The sequence below is a fragment of the Pistacia vera genome, unplaced genomic scaffold (assembly GCF_008641045.1).
Source record: "Pistacia vera cultivar Batoury unplaced genomic scaffold, PisVer_v2 Contig177, whole genome shotgun sequence".
NCBI classification, from domain to species: Eukaryota; Viridiplantae; Streptophyta; class Magnoliopsida; order Sapindales; family Anacardiaceae; genus Pistacia; species Pistacia vera.
The window spans coordinates 1,066,451-1,082,484 of record NW_022195866.1 but is presented as its reverse complement, the minus strand read 5'-3'; the positions used below and the strand labels follow the sequence as shown (position 1 = coordinate 1,082,484).

The 16,034-nt window shown below is 34.6% G+C and overlaps 2 protein-coding genes across 2 annotated transcripts in view; both read right to left on the bottom strand.

The window, feature by feature from the left end:
- The window catches only part of LOC116126183, a 32,473-nt gene extending 21,450 nt beyond the window's left edge, over positions 1-11,023 (bottom strand). The window contains exon 1 of the mRNA XM_031411887.1: positions 10,915-11,023. Within this exon, the coding sequence (XP_031267747.1) occupies positions 10,915-10,986 (72 nt within the window). The 5' untranslated portion in view covers positions 10,987-11,023. The remainder of the gene's footprint in view (positions 1-10,914) is intronic.
- Positions 11,024-11,053: 30 nt separating this feature from the next.
- LOC116126219 (probable disease resistance protein At4g27220) lies at positions 11,054-15,674 on the bottom strand. The gene is made up of 5 exons (XM_031411925.1): positions 14,707-15,674; positions 12,374-14,304; positions 11,628-12,038; positions 11,272-11,388; positions 11,054-11,182 (listed from the first exon to the last, which is right to left on the bottom strand). Exons 1-5 carry the CDS (start codon positions 15,644-15,646, stop codon positions 11,054-11,056), a joined length of 3,528 nt encoding a protein of 1,175 aa, XP_031267785.1. The 5' UTR covers positions 15,647-15,674.
- Positions 15,675-16,034: the final 360 nt, after the last annotated feature.

Here is a 16,034-nt window from a genome sequence, read left to right as displayed (position 1 = left end):
TGGCATTGGGGTGACCTAATCTTCTGTGCCACAATAGTCCACTGGTTTTTTCAGCTGGTAAAGCTTGAAACAATGCACTTTTATTATCAATAGTAGCTTCATTACATGTGGATACAAAAGTAGGAACAATATGAGCAACATTGTGATTATCAAAAGTTTTAAGACAACCAGCTACATTATTGTCAGAATTGAAACAATACATTGAATGAGAGGATGATAAAGGTTGTTTAAAGACATTAGTAGAAGAGTGCAAAGCTGAGCCTGAAGACTTTGAAGAAGCAACAGGCATATTTGATGTTGAAGAGGAAGAGACATCTGGAATTTGAAGTTGGTATAGGCCAGCTTTAAGCTTTCCTTGGAAAAGAACAGTTTTGGATTGTTTGTCCTTTACCATACAACAGTCAGCAAAAAATTCAACTATAACATTGTTATCCCTAGTAAATTTAGATATGCTTAACAAATTCTTAGTAATATGTGGCACACACAACACATTTTTGAGATAAAGTGATCTGGAATATTTAGGATGGCAAGGTAATAAAGCAAGACCAGTATGAGATATAGGGAGAAGTTCACCATTTCCAACTTGGAGCTGCTCATTGCCGGTATAACTGGAGTTCAGAGTTAGTTAAGACAGGTTTGGTGTTACATGGTCTGTGGCACCAGAATCCATGTACTAAGAGGAGTCTTGAACTGTGGATGGTGTGGCAATATAGTTGACTCCATGATCTTGATAATTTTGAAGTTGTGTTTGAGATAGAAACACTTGATTATTAGTACCAGGTGTACCACCTTGAGTTCCTGGATGTGATTGAGGCAGTCCCAAAGTGGAAGTAGATGCTGTGGAGAAAATGTTCTGAGAAGAATGTTGCAATCCAGTATTAGAATAGGACGAAGTTGGGAAACCAGGTGCATTGTTTGGAGCATTCATATGTCCAACAGCAGTCTGTGGGAAATACTGAAACGGGAAATTTGTTCCTTGAAACTATGCTTGAGGATGAAACAATGCTGGAGGTCTAGGATAATTCTGCACAAAGTTGGTTCTGCTAAAAGAAGCACTTCCTCCAGTAAAGTTAACATCGAATTTGTGATAGCAGTTCAGTGCCAAATGTCCAGTCTTACCACAGACTTGACAAATAAACTTTGCTCTACCTGCTCCTCTGCCTCTACCTCTGCCACCAGTAAATTGAGTTGAATAAAAATGATTCTGTGGAGCAAATTGAGGTGGTTCAGGAACAGACTGTGGAGAAGGATACATTGATGCTGAAAATGTAGGGGATTGAACAGCAAATGAAGAGTGTCCACTGGGAGTCTGTCCAGATTTGAGTTGAGTTATGTCATGCTGATGACTTCTGTTGTTCAGATCAGGTGATACATTTGCAAGATGAACTGAACTTCCATGAAACTCATTGTTGATGACTGAGTTCATCATGAGATTTGCCTTCTCTAACCTAAGCTCAAACTTCTGTAAGATTATTTGAGTTTCTTGTACTGTAAGTGGATCAAGCTTAGACTCTAGGCGTGTGGTCATATTGACAACCGCGGCATCATATTCTGAATTGAGACCATCTAGAATGTAGTTTATCAACTCTTCATCAGTAATTGTTATCCCATTTGCTGTCAAATTCTCAACAAAGCTTTTCATTTTGACAAAATATTCATGGATACTAAGGTTGTCTTTTTTAGTGTTTTGTAGTAAGGTTTTAACATGCAACATCCTTGTTCTTGATTTTGTGATAAACTCTTTTTCCAGAGTCAACCAAATATCAGCAGAAAACTGACATTTTGAGATTACACTGAACATAGACTCTGAAATTGAGCTCAAAAGCCAGCTTACCAAAAGCTTGTTGGTCTTCTTCCACTAATTGTATTCCGGATTAGGTTTCTTTTCCGTTGAACCATCAGCTCCTTCAGCTTGAACTTTGACAAATTGAGCTGGACATGCAATCAATCCGGTGAGTTGTTCCTCTAAATCGTGAGATCCAACTGCAAAGAGGATTTGAGATTTCCAAAACCTATAGTTATCCCTAGTTAATTTGGGGGAAATAGCAGGAAGGGATGAAGATGACATTGAATGTGGATTTATGAAATTGATTGACTCGGTAATCACTTTGGTGTTTGAGTTGTTTTGTGATGAAGAGAATTGTGTCAGATCAACCATACTAGACGCTAGTCGATGGCTCTGATACCATGTGAAGTTTCAAATAGAAAGCAGAGAAAGAAACGAAAAACAGAGAAAGAGACGAAGAAGAAGCTAATTCTGGGAACTGCGTTTTTTCCTTTATTTTTTATTATTGAGAATACACTGTAGAAGCACCTTTATAGTGCTTGGTTTAACCAGAGTTGTAACTGACTAACCATACATCTTAACTCTAGTAACAAACTAACTTTAAGTACTAACAACTTAGTTAACACTTGGTCTCAACCGAGACTGCAATTTGCTGGAGTCTGCACACTTTCTGCATTTTACAAACTTGCTGAAGTCTGCACACTTTCTGCACTTTACCAACAATTACACACCGTTAATAGTAACATTCTAATAATCACCAGTGTGTCAGAGTAGTCTATTGCCTAGTTAATAAATACGGATACGACACAAAAAGAGTACAAAAATTTTACGGGTATGATACAGTAAATGGTGAAAAATACGTTTGTAAAAATTTAGCCACAAAATTCGGATACATATATGGGTTTAATACGACACATTATCAATAATACGTTTTGAAAAATACGTTAATATCAATCCTAGTTTTAGCACTTTTCATGGGCCACTTGGTTAAAATCTATATAACATTTTAAATATATGGGTATAGCAAAAAAATGGTACAAGAATTTTATAGGTATAATACGGCAAATGGTAAAAAATACATTTATAAAAATTTAGCAAAAATTTGGATACGAAAAAAATATGGGAATAATACGACTGGACTAATAAAGTACGACTGGGTGTATAATTCGTGAATAATTTGCAAATTTACTAAATAGGGTCCATTGTCTATATATGTATAAAAAACGAGACACAATCCCTGCAACAGCCATTGGCTTACTTAGTCCATGCATATTAGCATATGACATGCCCGGCATATCCAATATATAATACACATATCACATTACCAATATATAATACACATATCAATATATAATCCCTAATACAAATTGGTATGTTATGTTACTTAGAGTCAACTTTTGGTCCCCAAAGTCTAGTCCGAAATTTAGGTCCTATAGAATCTGAAAGTATCAATAGGTCATTATTTGTAATTTAGTCAACAATTATTTAAAAGTATTTTTGACTTTGCAAAAATTCTTCATTTAACAAAATTACAAAATAAATAAAGTATTGTTAACTGACAATTCTTTTAAGAATTAAAATATTTTTGGCTTTACAAAAATTCTTCAACAAACTTGTCCTTTTTTTCTACCCCACCATTTTTGTCATCAGATTTGGCCACTCACAGTTGCGAGTTTGCGATTTCGTCACCCTTGATTTATTAAATTAAATATCAAAATCTTGAGAGGTATAATTAATGTATTTAATAGTTACTTAATTTAATTTAGTATATTTATTAGTTAATGCGTAAATATTTATATTGTTTAAATTTACATAGAGATTTATGGATGTTGATTTTGAAACAAGCAATAACTGGAAGGCCGAACGATATACACCCACCCATAGTTTGCTGTAAAGATAATTTGGTACCCAAAAAGTTTGAAAACGACAATTACCTACACTCCGTCCAAATATGTTAGTAAAATTCGTTTAAAGGACAAAATGAGAATTTTTTATCCAACCAAAAACTATAACATTCTACATTGGCCATGTGTCCATTTTCTCTCTTTAATATTAATTTTATAAACATCTTCCTTCTCAATTTTAATTATTTTAGTTAAAATTTCTTCTTCATCTTCTCCGGAACCAGGACAGCAGCAAGCAAAAATGACCAAAACCCCAAAAAAACCTTACTCAAACAATCACCAAAAGATTCAATGCAAAAATTCCCAAATAACCACTCTCAAACACTCAAAAGAGCCAAAACACGCAAGGTACAGAGGTGCATTGAGTACTAAATCTCATCTCCATATTGGCCTTCTAAATTATTTAATAAATAGATATTGATTACGTTATTAGAAGGCAAAATTGAATTATTTATGAAGTCATAGATTAACTACCTTGAATATCAAAATATAATTAATAACTTTTATAGAATTTGTGCCAAACCTAAGCGAGACCTTGCAACTATCCCATTGAACTTACACCTTTCATTTTATAATTGGATTTATATCTCTTTATTAAAAGTGTCTTTTCAAATCATTGACATGTTAACTGGAGTTGTGTAGTATGGCTTCAGTGTTTTAAATAATTCTTTTTAGTTTTTAGTAGTACTATTCATATACCATTTGCATTAAAATGCCCTGTATATCAAGTAATGTAGTGTAACTCTTCAATTAAAAATCATTTATTGGTAGGATGCCTCTTTTTTTTTTTTTTTTTTGTCAAAGTGTTCGGACTAGTTTACACACACCTCTTCTAATCTTTTGAAAAGATTAGCACAACAATTCAATCAAACCTATGACCGTGTGCAGCATATCCACACCTTCTAACCCCTTTTAGAGATATAGGGCAAAACTTATGTTATATAATTAGCAAGGTCGTTGGTCTCATAATTAAATATAATATTATATTTTGAAAGAAAATATTTTAATAAAAGATATTAGAAAATTCAAAGGAATTTCTTCTATTTTTCTAATCTTGATTCTCTGTAAGTATCAAGTTTCAGTTGGGTAGGATTTATTCAAATATAGTTATATATTTTAATACATAACAAAAAATCAAGTCAAATTTATAAAATAGAATAAGAATACTTTTGAGAAAAGATCTTATAGGATTTTGAGCTCTCTCATAAGCCATAAAATAGTTTATTAAAAATTTTATAAGCATATTTGACCAAACAGCCTAAAAGAATTTTAAAAGTATTTATAACTTTAAATAAGCCCTTTTGATTAATAAATAAGTCCAAATCGAAAATAATAAAATCATGTCACAGGGTCTCATACCCTCAACAAATATATAATCGAACGTCGAAGAGAAACCCCCTAAAACGTCAAGAGAAACCCCCTAAAATTTTAAATGTCGTTATTAGTCCTAAGTATTTTAGTTCTATTACATTTGTGCCCCATTAAGATATTAATTTCCTTCTCCTAGCTCCTTAAATTTTGTCATCTCAATAGGCATTTAAATATCATGTGAGTTTATCTTTGACATAAAATTACTATCAATCTTTAGAATTTTTTTTTTAGCTCCAATACTTTTAATTTAACAGAAATTGTAAATAATGAACTTTAACATAGTCTTAATTCTGATAAAATTTCCTCTCTCTATATATTTTTCTGTTTAAAACTCTTTATTTTTAATTGAAAATCATCGTGCTCCCCCCAGTTTCAATAAATGTAGTTTGTGGGGATCATGTTACTATAGTCTCAGAAATGCATCAAACGTGGACCTAAACCGTGACACCATCTGAACTCCATTAGGCTATGAAGGGTTAAGTCGGTGAAGAAGAAGAAAAAAAATAAATTAATAAAGAAAAGAAGAAGGGGGTGGTGACGGTGAGGGAAGTGGGTGGTGAAGAAAAATAAAGGAAAGAAAAAGAAGAAGAGATAATGAACTGTAAAGGCTCTTTGTTAAGAAAGAAATCAAGCTTTTGGTTTTTGAAGGATGAACATGTTTTCCAATTCATGACGCAAATTTCCACCACCTTAAATCAACAAAGCATCAGAAAACAAAACATTTCAAAAATAAATAAAAATAAGAAATTTTGTAAAATAGTTTGCTTTCAAATTGAACAACGAAACTGGTGAAGGAAGATTGAAGAAGTGTACATCTGGAGAACGAGATGAAGTTACCACCTTTAAAACCAAGGTGCCAGTAGCAGAGCTCGAGAGAGAAGGAGAGGCAGAGGCCCTACTAACCGAAGATCAAGGAGCCCAGCTTTGGTGATTCTACCACCGTGGAATTTTTTTTTTTTTTTTCGGGGGTGCATCAACTTTTGCAAGCAAAGGAAGTAGCACTTCTAGTGGCACAACGTCAGTAGCAACTGGTGTTGGGTTGGGCTTACCTCATTCTCTCCCATATGGATGTGAGTAGTCCAACAAATTAGGCCCAAAACAACTGCATCTTATCTTCATCTTCTTCATTGTCCAGCAGCCAAAAACGTGAGAGAGTGAGTGTTCTCCTCCAGTGGCTGTCCTTTCTAGCCAGCCATCATCCAGAGAGTGAGGCAAAAACAAAGAGAAACGGAGAAGAAATATGAGTTTCTGAGTCTGTGAACAGTGCATCATCAAATCGTGATCTGGAGCTCGTTTGCCGTCCGATCGTTCTGATTTTTGGATATGTTGTTCATGAGACACAACTCCATATTCTGAACGGTGTAGATTTAAATCCAAGCATTGTAAGGCAGTCAATTGGGGGTAAACCCGAAACTGCAGTTCTTGTGTCTTTTGGGATTATTCTCTCCATAACCTCTGCATAATTTCCACAGGTATTAACACAAAATTTTGTTAGGATTTTGAATGAGACCACCAAATTACGAAGCAGCAGGATACTTTCTTTGTCCATAAATTATAAAAATGCATTAAATAAAAACTCAACTTCTTTGTGTTTTGGACAGGAGGACACATTTCTGTTGTTCAAGCACTATTGGAAGAGCTGCCTGGAAATTTCTGACCTACCTGCCATGTACAGATATCAAACCACTCAATGTTTAAGCAGTCCAAACATATCTTTAAACAATTTAAATATCACCAATACACAATGAAGAAAGAATCAAGCTTTTTATCCAGTTTCAAAGCATCTAATTCACAATGAAGGAAAGCTAAACCAGAACAATAAAGCTTAAAGCAATCTGACCTCAACACAGGGAACTTGGGCCGAAATAATGTCTCAAAAACATCATACAACAACAGTAAAGAGCCCTTATTCTGGAGATTTTGTTGAAGTTTGACCCGAATCCTTTTCAGAACTCTGAATATACTGTAAATATAAATCACAAAATGTTAAAAACGGAAACAGTAACTGCAGGGACTGTTATTTTGAACAATAAATTGATGATAGTTAATCAAAGAAAAAGAAATTTGAAGATAAAAAGAATTTTTTTTGAATGATCATGATGTTTTATGGAAGTGTATATATCAAGTTTGCCACCTTCGAACTTCATGTCACTATTAAATTAAAAAATTTGTAGCTTTTGTCTACTTAAGAGTTCTTGACCTTTTATGGTAGTGTTCTAGCAACAATGGCTATAAGTATATATTTTAAAATATATATATTATTGAGTATTCAAGTGTTAACGGGAATAAGAAAATTCAGATAAAAGTATTGTTCACTGAATACTTACCACTTTCCTGTGAAGATGTTGTATAGTAGTGTTAAGGTCGCCCTCCCAATACTTTTCATTGTCATACCGAATCTGTTTTCCTTTGTCTAAGTTTGGGATGATTAAGATTCCTTCAGAGAATGTGTTCATATTGGGGCATTTACGCACATTTAAGTCTTCCAAAAATGGGAATTTGAGTGTGTAATTCCCAGAGCAGAAACTTGTGAGACTTTTTAAATTATAAAGTGACAATGACTTCAATTTGTCGAAAACAATTTCATCGTTTTCTGTATCTCCCTCATTTGATACTACTTCTGTCATCATTCCACACTCCATTATTGTCATTTCTTTGAGTCGCACCAGACTTTTGATTGTAGAAGATGATACTAAGTTTATCAATCCATCGCAAAACCCTATCCCTAGAGTTGTTAGATTTTCATAGGTCGCTGAAGATGGCACCAGATTAATCAAACTGTGGCAATAAACGACAAGTAGCTCTTCAAGATTTTGAATAATTGAGTCCAGATGAGAGTCTTGTTTCCAAATGTCCTTCAAATTAAAAAGTCCCCATAACTCCAATTGTTTTATCTGTGTGAACATCCTAACACATTTTTCATCTTCTCCACAGGAGAATATCTCTTTGTATGAACACAATTTTAGTATCAGTGTTTCAAGATTGTTAAATCCTTCAAGGACTTCAATTGGAAAGTGTGTTGAATCATCCTTAATGATCTCAAGAACTTTCACTTGGGAAAATTGATGTTCTAGAAACTGGTCTTGCCATTTAGATGTGATGTCCTCTCCACTTAGTGTGATCAAGTTCGGATTGGAGTTAACCTGAAGATCAATTGTATAAATCATATCAAATTAATATCCTCTTTAACATTTCACATGATATTTAATAATTTTTTATATTTTTTTAACCGGAAGCAAGCAGAAAAAATATATATTTTGAATGTAAACAAACCATGTGACATGCAAATAGCAGTTGTCAAAATCTAAATTAATTTAGCAGGAAATGGATATGACAGTTGTCTAATAAGCATTGAGCAAAGGCAGTGGCAAGGCAATTAAGGAAATTGCCATAGGTCTCTTCTGAATTAGGACAGGACAGATTTAACGGTAATACAATGAATGAAAAACGCATAATTTAGAATGGCAAATTTTGAACGATAAGCGCATTTGGTCAAGGACTACTACAGTACCTAACCGTTTCGATAAGGGGATCACCGGATTCTGACGTCTTTTGACGTCTAGAATAAGAAATCGAAGAAGGGTGAGAAAGGGATCTAAAATTAGGGGTTTGCTCAAGTAGTAAGAAGCATGTGGGGGATGGTAAGTTAACATCTGTTGGTGATGAATTTAGGGTTACAAGGATGATGAATTCGGTTGCAGGTGGTTGGATTGAGATTAACTTGACAAATGAGGGATCTGAACCACCCCATCCTAATCACGAGTCAATGGAAGTTTTGAATGAGAGCGACGTGAGTGAAAGAGCACAAGTCCTTCATTCAGCTCAGACTTCGTCCTGTGCGGAGGTAGGAGCACTGGGAAAAGACGAAGGTTGGGCAACGCAAGTCGGACGAAATCAATCAGTCATGAGATCTCTGCCGATGAGCGATGGAGACGTCGGAAGCAATTGTCACGGAGCCATCCTTTCCGGCGAGTAGGGCCATTAATCGGTAAGGTTCACTCGCTTGTTGTGGGTTTCTAAGAGGCGAATCCATGGCAACTGAAGATGGATTGTTGCCGGCGGCCGGTGATGGTGAGATTGTGGTAGTTGGCAACAAGGGGCAGCTTCGTGGGCTGGAGAATGGGATGGGTGTGAATAGGGCCCAAAGTTTTTCTACTGGGGTGGACATTGTTAATAAAAAAGATGTGTTGCTGAATTCTGGCCCAAATAGACAAGGCAGCTTTGGAGACAATGGGTCTGTTAGTGAAGTAGGGGTTAAATTGGGCCCTTATGAGACTAAAGTGGTAGAGTTAGTGGCTATGTTGATAAATTTTGTGATTGAAGTTGGTTGTGGTGGCTGTGAATTTTGTGATCTGGTTGGGGTTTTGGGTTGTGTGATCTGGTGCTGGGTGAGATTATCCGGGATGGATGTGATCTCTTTGCTGGATTTGTGGTTTGACAGCTCCTCCATGAAGCTGATTCGGAAAACTTTGCAGCAATGCATTAGAAGAAGGTCAGTGGGACGAGTAGATGAGTTTTGTAAATGGTATAGGAGGTTAAAAGGAAATTGCCTTAGGTCTCCTCTGAGTTAGGACATAACAAATTTAATGGTAATACAATGAATATTTATTATTTTCAATATATATTTTATTATTTATTATCTTCAATAAGTTTTTAAACTTTTATGTTTTCAATATTTATGAATTTTATTTACATTTAAATTTTAAAATTTAATATTTTTTTATTAATAAACTTTAATTATATTGTCAAATGTCAACGATTCAAGTTTGAAGGGGAATAAGAAAATCAAAGAAAAAATAGTTGTTAAAAGAATACATACCTCTTCTTTGTACCTATGTTGTATAGTTGTATTAAGGTCACCTTCCCAACACCATTCGTCTTTATCCTCCTTATCTTGTTGAACTTTCAATAAACTTGGTGTGCTCAAGATTCCTCCAGAGAAAGACTTCATCTTGGGACACTCTTCCACAATTAATTCTTTCAAAGATGGGAAATTCAATGTGTATTTCCCAGGGTAAAGGCATGTGAGACTGTCTAAATATCTTAGTGACAACAACTTCAATTTGCTGAAAACAATTTCATCTTCTACTGCCACATCTTTCTCATTCGATACTATTTCTACCATCATTAGGGAACCTTCTATTTCCATTTCTCTCAACTGTACCAAATGTTTTGCTACGGATGGTGTGATTATGTTTATCAATCCTGAGCAGCAACTTACTTTCAAAATTGTTAAATTTTTGAAAGATGCCGAGGATGGTAGCACATTTATCATTCTGTAACAATGACTTACTTCTAGAACTTCCAGATTTTGAAGAACAGCGTCCAGTTTGAAGTCATTCCTCCACAAGTATTTCACAACAGAAAGATTGCTCAACTCCAAACTTTTTATCTGTATCAATATCTCCGTACGTTTCTCATCCTCTCCACATGTGAATATTTCTTTGTACGAACCTTCTCTCAGTACGAGTTTTTCCAGATTATTCAATCTTTGAAGGATGTCAACCGGAATATTTGTCGATCTATCACCTTTGATCTCAACTGTACATCTGCTGAAAAAGTTTTCTAGAAATTGATGCTGCAATGTTACCATGTTGTCCACTTTGTTTAATGTTAATTCCTCCAAATTGCGGTTAATCTACAGATCAATTTGACAAAATCAAGTTGAAGTTGGAACTCTCTCAAACAATTCAACACATAAATATCAAGTAATCTATATGTAAATGAGGAAAATATTTTTGAATCATTGCATTGGTAAAGAAAAAATTAGAGATATATTTATTTAACAAGATATATTTATTTTTAATGTTAGTTATTTAGAAAAAATTAAAGAAAGAAGAAAAAAACACTTACCTTTTGGACCGAGAAGAGGGATTGTTGCTCCCAAATATCAAGTTGACCCTTATTGTTTTCATGGAAGCTCATATATTCTGAAGTGAATATTTTTATTTTGTCACAATTACACACTATCAACTTCTTTAACTGTGGCCATTCAGAAGTATGAACTCCAGGATAGAATGCTGAGAGTTCTGGTAAGTCTTCGAGTTGTAGGAAGGTTACTCGTGGAAAGATAAATGTAGGCTTTGCTTCTACTCCTTTCCCAATAATCTCCTTTAAAACCCTACAATTGCGTAGCTCAAGGTGTTCAAGCCGGTCAAAGCTTTTGACCATAAAAGATGAAAATACAAATTCTAGTGTTTCACATCCAACCACAACCAAGCGTGCCAAATTTTGATAGCAATGAGACATTTTCGCTACTTGACTATCCCATATCATTTCAGAATTAACTGAACCCAATTCTAAGGCCTCCAAATTGGGGATAACAACCTGCGCTTAAAAGTTTTTTTAATGAAAAATGATACTAAGAACATTCGCAAATCTTAAAAAAATATATGGTACTAGGTTTATTTTATTATATTTTTTTTCTTTATTCATTGTCAAAGAGATTTTCAAGAGATTTTGTAAATAAATAAAAACATAATTATAGTTTTGTAAATAAATGCGCCCTTGTAAGACAAAAAATATTTTTTTTTCTTATTATTATTAAGATAGAAAAAGGGTCTTACCTTATATTCTGAAGTGAATATGTGCAGTCTGTGACAATTACGCACCTCCATCTTCTTTAACATTGGCCATTCTGAAGTGTGTTTGCCAGGGTAGAAAGTTGTAAGTTCTGGCAAGTTTTCAAGTTTTAGAAATGCTACCTGGGGAAAGACAAATGTAGTAGTTGCTTCTGCTCCCTCTTCTTTGGCAACAATCTCCTTTAATTCCTTACAATACCTTATCTCAAGGTGTTGGAGCTGCTCAAAGCTTTTGATTATTGAATATGGAAATACATATTTTAGTTTTTGACAGCCATGCACAATCAAGCTTTTCAAATTTTGATAGCCACAAGATATTGTCGGAAGTTGGTAGTCCCAGATCTTTTCAGAATTGATTGCTTTAAGTTTTAAGGCCTCCAAACTAGGGAAAATAACCTGCTCAAAAGTTTCCATTTTTGTCTCAGTAATTTACCATATGAACCCGAGAAACAATAGTATATGACATGCCATTAATGTTATAAAGCCCTCTTTTGTGTATCAATGATGGAAATATTGATCACAGTATGCCATCTGATAAGACAACATACTATAGAGGCACACAAATTGTATCTCCAAAGTTGTTTTAAACGTCTAAACATTGACAAGAAATATTTAGTGAAGAGATTTAACTGAAATTTTAAATCACAAGGATTGAGCAAAAGGATAAGAATAATATAAAGAAATATAAAATACAATAAAGATGAGTACAAGGTTATAATAAACCAAATTACCTTTTTGTTAAAAATTGGTGTGTCAGTATCAATTAGCTCATCCTCAAAATAGATTTCATTGGACTGCAAATTAATTGATGATTCCACCTGCCTGGTTTGCAATGTTGAAGGTGTATTTGCTTCTGAGTAGAAGCTTGCAATCCTTGGAAGATTAACCAAAGTCAAGAAGCGTAATTGAAAGAATTCAATCTTATCAACCACTTCATTCTTGTTTACTCTGTCTTCTCTTTCAACAGCAAAAATCACATTCATATTCTCGCAGTCTTTCACCCTTATTCTTTGAAGCTGTGGAAGGCTTTTGCTGGCATTGGAGAATGAGAAGATATTTAACAATTTAGCATAACTTTGCACTTCTATAACTTTTAAGTTGTAGAAAGACTTTGTTGTGGGTTGTCCATAAAATATCGTTTTTAAGTTAATCAAGTTGAAAAGAATCACAGACTCCAAGAGGGGGAAGGCATCACAAGGTATGCACTTTGTTGAGTCAACAATGCACACGATGTTAGGATTATTATGGACATGGAGATGTTTCAATTGTGAAAAACCCTCCTTGTCTAATTCATAAACATCATTCTTGATACTCTCCAATTTGTCTAAGCATAAGAATTCAACATTCTTGAAGCACTGAAACTGCTCTGGCCAAATTTTTATGACAGAACTGAATTTCAATTTCAACTTTCTTAATGTGGCATGCTCATCATATGAAAAGCTCTTAATACGCATGTAATTCCCATCGTCACCATTTATGTACTGCTTACCCAATCTAGACGGCCAATCTCCTATTGATATTTTGTATCTTTCCAACTTTTTGGAAAACAAGTCTTCTGGCAAAACCTTATCATCAGAAATGTCTATTTCTAAAGCTGTCAGTTGAGACAAATCATTCAACTCCTCAAGTCCTTTAACCTTCCATAGAATAGAGCATCCACTCATATACAGTTCTTCTAATCGCAATAAGCATGATATAACATTTGGTGCGATAACTTGTAGATTTCGACAATGACTCAAATCTAACAACTTTAGATGAGTTAATTTACCTATTTCTCCTGGCAATTGCTCAATCTTACAGTGTTGCAAGCTAAGAATTTCTAGTTTGCTCAACTCTCCAATAATTGTTATATCTGCAAAATTGCCATAATTCAAACATAATGTTTGAAGATTTATTAGAAGACTAAGAGACGACGGCAAGGACAACACCTTCATGTTAAGTAAACTTAGAACTTTGAGGTTATCCATCCCTACAAAAAATTCCTCAGGGATTTTGAAAGAAGAACCCTTCATCCTCATACTGAAAAATTCAAGTTTCGGGCAATCCAAACCTTTAGGCCAAAGCTCACTAATCACACTAGTATCAGCTAGCGAGATTTTTGAGCACTTTTTCAATTCATCTTTATTACTCCATTCCCTCTCCATGTTGTTTCGCTCAGTAAATACATGTTGATCTCTATATGCAATTGTTATGGCAACCGCACGAACGACATCATGCATAGAAAAATGTTCATTGGTTCGCCCATCAAGTAACAAACAGGAGTTCTTGAGTTCAAGGACAAGACTTTCTAGTCTATTTCGTGCTTGATCTATTGTACGAATAACTCCTTCAAGAATATCTAAGCCCATAATGTATTTGAGCAAGTCTGAAATGGTAGTATCATTTACCATTAGACTACAAACTAAAAAAGTTCTCTTGAGTTCATCACCTTTTAGATAATTGTAACTCAATGCTATCTTTGAGTAGTCCTTTTCCAGTAACCCTGCAAACTCTGTCGGGGAAGGCATCTTCAGTTGTTGCAAAGCATCTTCCCATTGAGATCGATGTCTCTTGTTCCTTAGCGCTCTTGCTACGGTAGTAATGATGATTGGCAAACCTCTGCATTCCTTACATACGTCGTTCGGCAGATAATTCAGCTTAATAATTGTTTGATCAACAATACCTGCAGGGGGAGTTGGATTGCACTGGTCAAAGGGGCAAAATTACTTTTGAATAATTTATCAAATTGATACTGCATATGTTATAAATGTTTCAAAATTAGTTTTGAATTTGCTACGCTAACTTTTGATAGTACATTATGTGCTTAGATAATAAATAATTGTTATATTCAATTATCAAATTGATAGATATATAACAAAGTATAAAGGGAAATTTGGCTCATTTATTTATTTATTTATTTTCCATGTAAAACGATAAAAGGCAGTAAAATTTATATGTTCATAAATCCAAATTAATCAAACTTTTTCTACAGATCTGGAGGGGCCAAGACTATGATGTAAGTAATAAAATTGTGAAAAATAATAAAATATGTAAGAAAATGTGAAAATTCTGTAACTTAGATTACCTGCCATCTTTTTAAACAGGCTCCAAGCTTCTTCTTCAGTTAAAAAACCCACTGGGAAATTCTTTACAGAATCCATACTCTGTAACACATTAAGATCTCTTGCTGTTAGCAATACTTTACATCCCCCACGATCATTTCCACAAGGAATTCCGAGAGCCTCCAAATTTAATTCTTCCCAGATATTATCTAAAATTACAAGGATTTTCTTATCTGTCTTCAATCTTGCATACAACTTGCTTGCTCTTTCTGCCTCCTTCTCAAATTTCAGACTTAACTGATTTGCTAGTTCATCTTGAATCTTTTTAGTGTCTGGTTTGTCAGATACCTCTACGAAAATCACCTCATCCAAGAGCTGTTTTTTCTTGGCTTGCTCACCAACTTCTTTGACCAGCGTCGTTTTGCCAATGCCACCCATTAGGTAAACCCCAATAATGCCCGCCTCAGCATCTGCTACAGCGTTCAAAACACCATTCAAAGTTGAGAATCTGGATTCAAATTCCTCGTAATCTTTGTTCGTAAGCCTAAGCCGAATGTCTTCACGAGTGGTAGGAAGGGAAACTTCATTGAATGTTTCTTTTTCCTGCAGGAATTCAGTTACAGCCTCCACCTTTTTCGATGCTTTCCTGCTATTTTTGTAACAGGTGATCAAGTTGAAACATCGGCTGTTTGTTTTCTCTTGAATCAACTTCTCTGCTTCATCAATGATGGAATCCACATTCCTCTGCCAGTCTTTAACCTGCTGTTTGATCTTTTCCACGTTGTTTTCAGCCGCAACAACCTTATCCTTCACCTCATCCCTTGCATCCTTGAGCTTTCCAATTTCCTTTTCGAGATTGTCAAAGTTGCTTTTGTAGTTGTACAAGTTCATAAATTGACGCACTATAGGAGCAGCTAAGCACTTTCCAACTTCTAAAACAGCATTCCCTGCAGTTTCTTCCATTCTCAACCTTTTTCCTTCCTTGGAGAAAATAGAGCTGAACAAAAAAATAATAATAATAATAATAATAATAATAATAAAATTCAAACAAAACAGAGAAAACAACGGGACAACTAGGGAACAAAATCACAATAACAGAAAAATAGTGACAAGGAAAATATACCAGCGAAATTTAGATGCAAAAAGTGGATAGAATCGGATTACAAGTTAAATAAGAAGTGATTGGATATTAGTGCTTACTAAAAGAGAACAGGGTATCCAAGAAGGGAAGGAGTGAAGACTAGTGATCAACAAGTGAGTAAAATATGTTCAAGCAAATACAAGAAAAGATCTGGTTTCGGACTTTGTTTGGAGAGACTTAGTAGAAGAAAATGAAAAAGATAATGTACTC